Raw genomic sequence first — 3,527 nt, 5'->3', positions numbered from 1 at the left:
TTAACTTGTCTTTTCCCCATTATCATGTTTGTCTTGACTCGAAACACTGGATCAGAGCAGTCTGTGCGGGTCTGACCGCGCGGAACTAAAGCACGAATCTGAACCACAGCTCGGGCAGTGACATAAAACTGGGCTGAAGTTCCCTTGCAGACGATCTTGTCTAGCCCTGCAACTACATATCAGTCCACCCTCTCCCACCCAGTCCCCAGATCCATTTGTTTTTCCATCATCTTGCTTTTTACGATGCGGCTGCTGCGTGGGGCTGTCTTCGCTTGCCTTGCGGCTCTGCCGTTGGCTTTTGCCCAACAAGAGTCTTCTTCTGCTGCTTCTGCTTTGTCTGCGTTACCGGAATGTGCTGTAAGTTTTTTTCTCTCATGACTTTCACATGCGAGTTGTGGCTGATGGGGACCTAGGCAAATTGTTTCGTGTCGGCCGTTGAGCGATCGACATGTGAACTTACAGACCAGAAGTGCATGTGCACTAACACCGCACTACAACAAGACATTGAAGGCTGCGTCATGCGCGCATGTACAATTCCACAGTCTCTTGGTATGTCAACCTTGGTCTCTTCTTGTACAACAACTCACATCTGCAGTCACAAAAAATGCTACTCTCACGGCATGTGGCGCTCCAGTCAGAGACCACTCACCCCAATTCGTAGTCCTCAATGAAGTCATGGCCATAATAACAGGAATCTTCATCATTCAACGCTTTGGCACAAAGCTCTACTGGAAGCTGCCCCTCGGCCTTGACGATCTCTTCATCGCACTGACGATGTGTGTCGCCATTCCTTCCATCGTCATCAACTCTCGTGGTCTCGCCCCCAACGGCATGGGTCGCGACATCTGGACTGTTAGACCTGATCAGATCACCCAGTTTGGAATGTTCTTCTACACCATGGCCATCATGTACTTCTCACTACAAACGTTTCTGAAGCTGTCCATGCTGTTCTTCTACCTAAGAATCTTTCCGACGCAGAATGTCAGGAGGTTGCTTTGGGGAACTGTTGCCTTCACGGTTGTCTTTGGGCTGGTGTTTGTCTTTGTGGCGATCTTCCAGTGCCGGCCTATCAACTACTTCTGGCTGAAGTGGGATGGACAGCATGAAGGCAAATGTGCCGATATCAACGCGGTTACTTGGTCCAATGCTGCTATCAACATCGCCCTTGACTTCTGGATCCTTGGTATTCCCTTGTCTCAGCTGAAGTCACTCAACTTGGATTGGCGAAAGAAGATTGGTGTTGGCATGATGTTCAGCGTCGGTATCTTGTAAGTTTACCCCCTGCCATCTTACCATTTTGTCTTACTAACATTTATAAGTGTCACAATCATGAGTATTCTTCGTCTTCACGCCACAGTCCAAGCCGGCGTCAAAACCACCAACGCAACATGGGAATACCTCGCTGTATCAAAATGGTCCACCATCGAAGGCAACGTCGGTATCATCTGCGCATGCATGCCGTCCCTTCGAATCCTGCTCGTCCGCCTGTTCCCCAAGATTCTTGGTACTTCCCAACGCTACTACAACTATGGCAGCAAGAGCAACAAGCCAACGCCAGGCAACACTCACAACCGCAGTGTTCCGCTTGGAACCAATGCCACTTCTCAAGCAGATCGATCACAAAGGCGGGTCGACCCTGTAGGTATTGAATGTCATAGGACATATGAGGTGGAATATGGAGACAATGATGAAACATATTTGGTTCATATGAAGGATATGGATCATAAGAGTGCGAGATCAGAGATCAGGTCGGAAACCTCTCTTTAACGTCATATATAAATAATTTCTATGTTAATGAATAAGAAAATCATAAATTTCAACTTCCCCATGTCGTCCTAGATATCTCAGTGAGATGAATGAACTACGCTCTGTCTGCTGATTGAAGTTCTCAGCCATAAGTCTCAACTGCAAATAACACTTTTGGGTAACAACTTAACTTTATACCATGATGAGCGACCAATTGGCTGAACATTGATTAACCTTTTTCTTCCCTCGGTTGTTCTCTTGGATTTTCATAGCAATTTCAGTTCCTTTGCAATTTGTAAGATAAGCATGTCTTGAAAACATTCTGACAAATCATTGAGTTGAGGCGACGGGACCTGGGTGGGCTCAAGAGCATACATTGACGAGGGTTCTGAGGAGTCTTGTTATAGCTATCGTTGATTTTGGTTCACTCAATTCGGTTCAAATCCTCATCACCCTTGATTTCATCACCATCAGTGTGAACTTTTATGATCGTCTGACGATTTCTGAAATGTCGCTGATGTTGCTGTCCAGTTGTTGAAGTTCGCCGTCTCTTATTTTGAGGCTCTAAATCCATGACAGCCGGAAAAAGTCAAAGTCATACCCCGGAGACAACCTTCAACCACATTCGCTACCAAACTCCCGGGGCTACAAGGATCCCTCATTAAACTTTCGAATATCTTCACTCAAGTTGAGAGCTCAACTGGGCCTACCCTACAGCCCCACCCGGCTTAACCCCGGCTGTATCCGCACAATAAAAAACCCTTCCTCGCCTCCAAAATCTTTCCTTCCTCAAGCCATTCGCCCTCCCCAACGCTGCGTTTCCATGCTACAAACAGAGAGACACGCTTCGCGCTGTCTCTCAATAACTCTTCGCATGTGGGAAATTCGGAGTAAGCCTCACCCATCACCGACATCTGGCATCTGCTGGAACCGTTGGTCTGCCGGTAACGGCCTGGCGTCAATGTCACGTCTGCAAAAGATATCAGAAATACTCAGAGCGCGTGCTTTCGTCACGCTGTCTCTATGGGAACGTCTTTGCGAGGCTCGTTTTGGGAAAAACTGAAGTGCGATACGCGGCGTCCTGTCCCCTTCGTGGGCTGGATGACTCAATTCCGATCACTCTGGGGAGGGCGATGGCTTCACTTTTTTTTCCAGGTCAGTGTTGATGATACCACCGAACAGATCACTACTAATGAGTGGGGAGGAGGTAGGAACGGGAGATGGTTGTTGGTCAGGNNCTTTGTAGGAATGGAGTATTGTCATTTCGGTCGTTAATACGAGAATATTCTGCTATCATCACTTTTATCCTTGTCGCACCCAAATCCTGAATCACGCCGTCCATTACGAGGACTTTGCTCGCATCCAAAAGAACCCTAACGCCGTAGCCAAACGCCACCGTCGCGCCATAGTCACACCATCCTTCAAGAATCGTTCGAATCCAAACCCCGCACGATCGCATAGCTTGTGCCGGCTGCCAACATGCCAATAATCAATGTCTGCACCGCTCCCCAGACACCCGCACGATGATTGCGAATAGCGACGTAGTTCTTGACGTATCCAAATACCAACAACACAGCGACCGTGATACCAATCGAGACAAATAAAGCTTCGCGCACGCGTGACATGACGAAGTAGGGGATCATGGGGATCAGCCCGCCGATGAAGTAGCTCAATCCCATGGTGACCGCTGAGATCCACGCACGATGAACGTTGGGCTCCTCGAGCTTGAGTTCGAAATCCATCATGAAGCGCACCCATTCTGTGGGGTTCTTGCAGAGCTC

The 3,527-nt window shown here is 48.3% G+C and overlaps 2 protein-coding genes across 2 annotated transcripts; one reads left to right on the top strand and one right to left on the bottom strand.

Moving 5' to 3' along the window:
- Positions 1-243: 243 nt before the first annotated feature.
- Positions 244-1,767, top strand: FTJAE_14232 (integral membrane protein PTH11; the record flags this gene model as incomplete). The annotated part of the gene is made up of 4 exons (XM_037347443.1): positions 244-357; positions 414-549; positions 596-1,268; positions 1,320-1,767. The coding sequence occupies 4 exons, from the start codon at positions 244-246 to the stop codon at positions 1,765-1,767; spliced, it is 1,371 nt and encodes a 456-aa protein (XP_037198763.1).
- Positions 1,768-3,167: 1,400 nt separating this feature from the next.
- FTJAE_14231 (CCC1-like protein) lies at positions 3,168-3,527 on the bottom strand (the record flags this gene model as incomplete). The annotated part of the gene is made up of 1 exon (XM_037347442.1): positions 3,168-3,527. A coding segment is annotated over one exon (360 nt), but the record flags the coding sequence as incomplete, so codon positions are not given.

The sequence above is a fragment of the Fusarium tjaetaba genome (assembly GCF_013396195.1).
Source record: "Fusarium tjaetaba strain NRRL 66243 chromosome Unknown NRRL66243_c0000630, whole genome shotgun sequence".
In the NCBI taxonomy this organism is placed as follows: domain Eukaryota; kingdom Fungi; phylum Ascomycota; class Sordariomycetes; order Hypocreales; family Nectriaceae; genus Fusarium; species Fusarium tjaetaba.
Note: the sequence above shows the minus strand (reverse complement) of the source record. Positions and strands in the feature narration are given on the sequence as shown.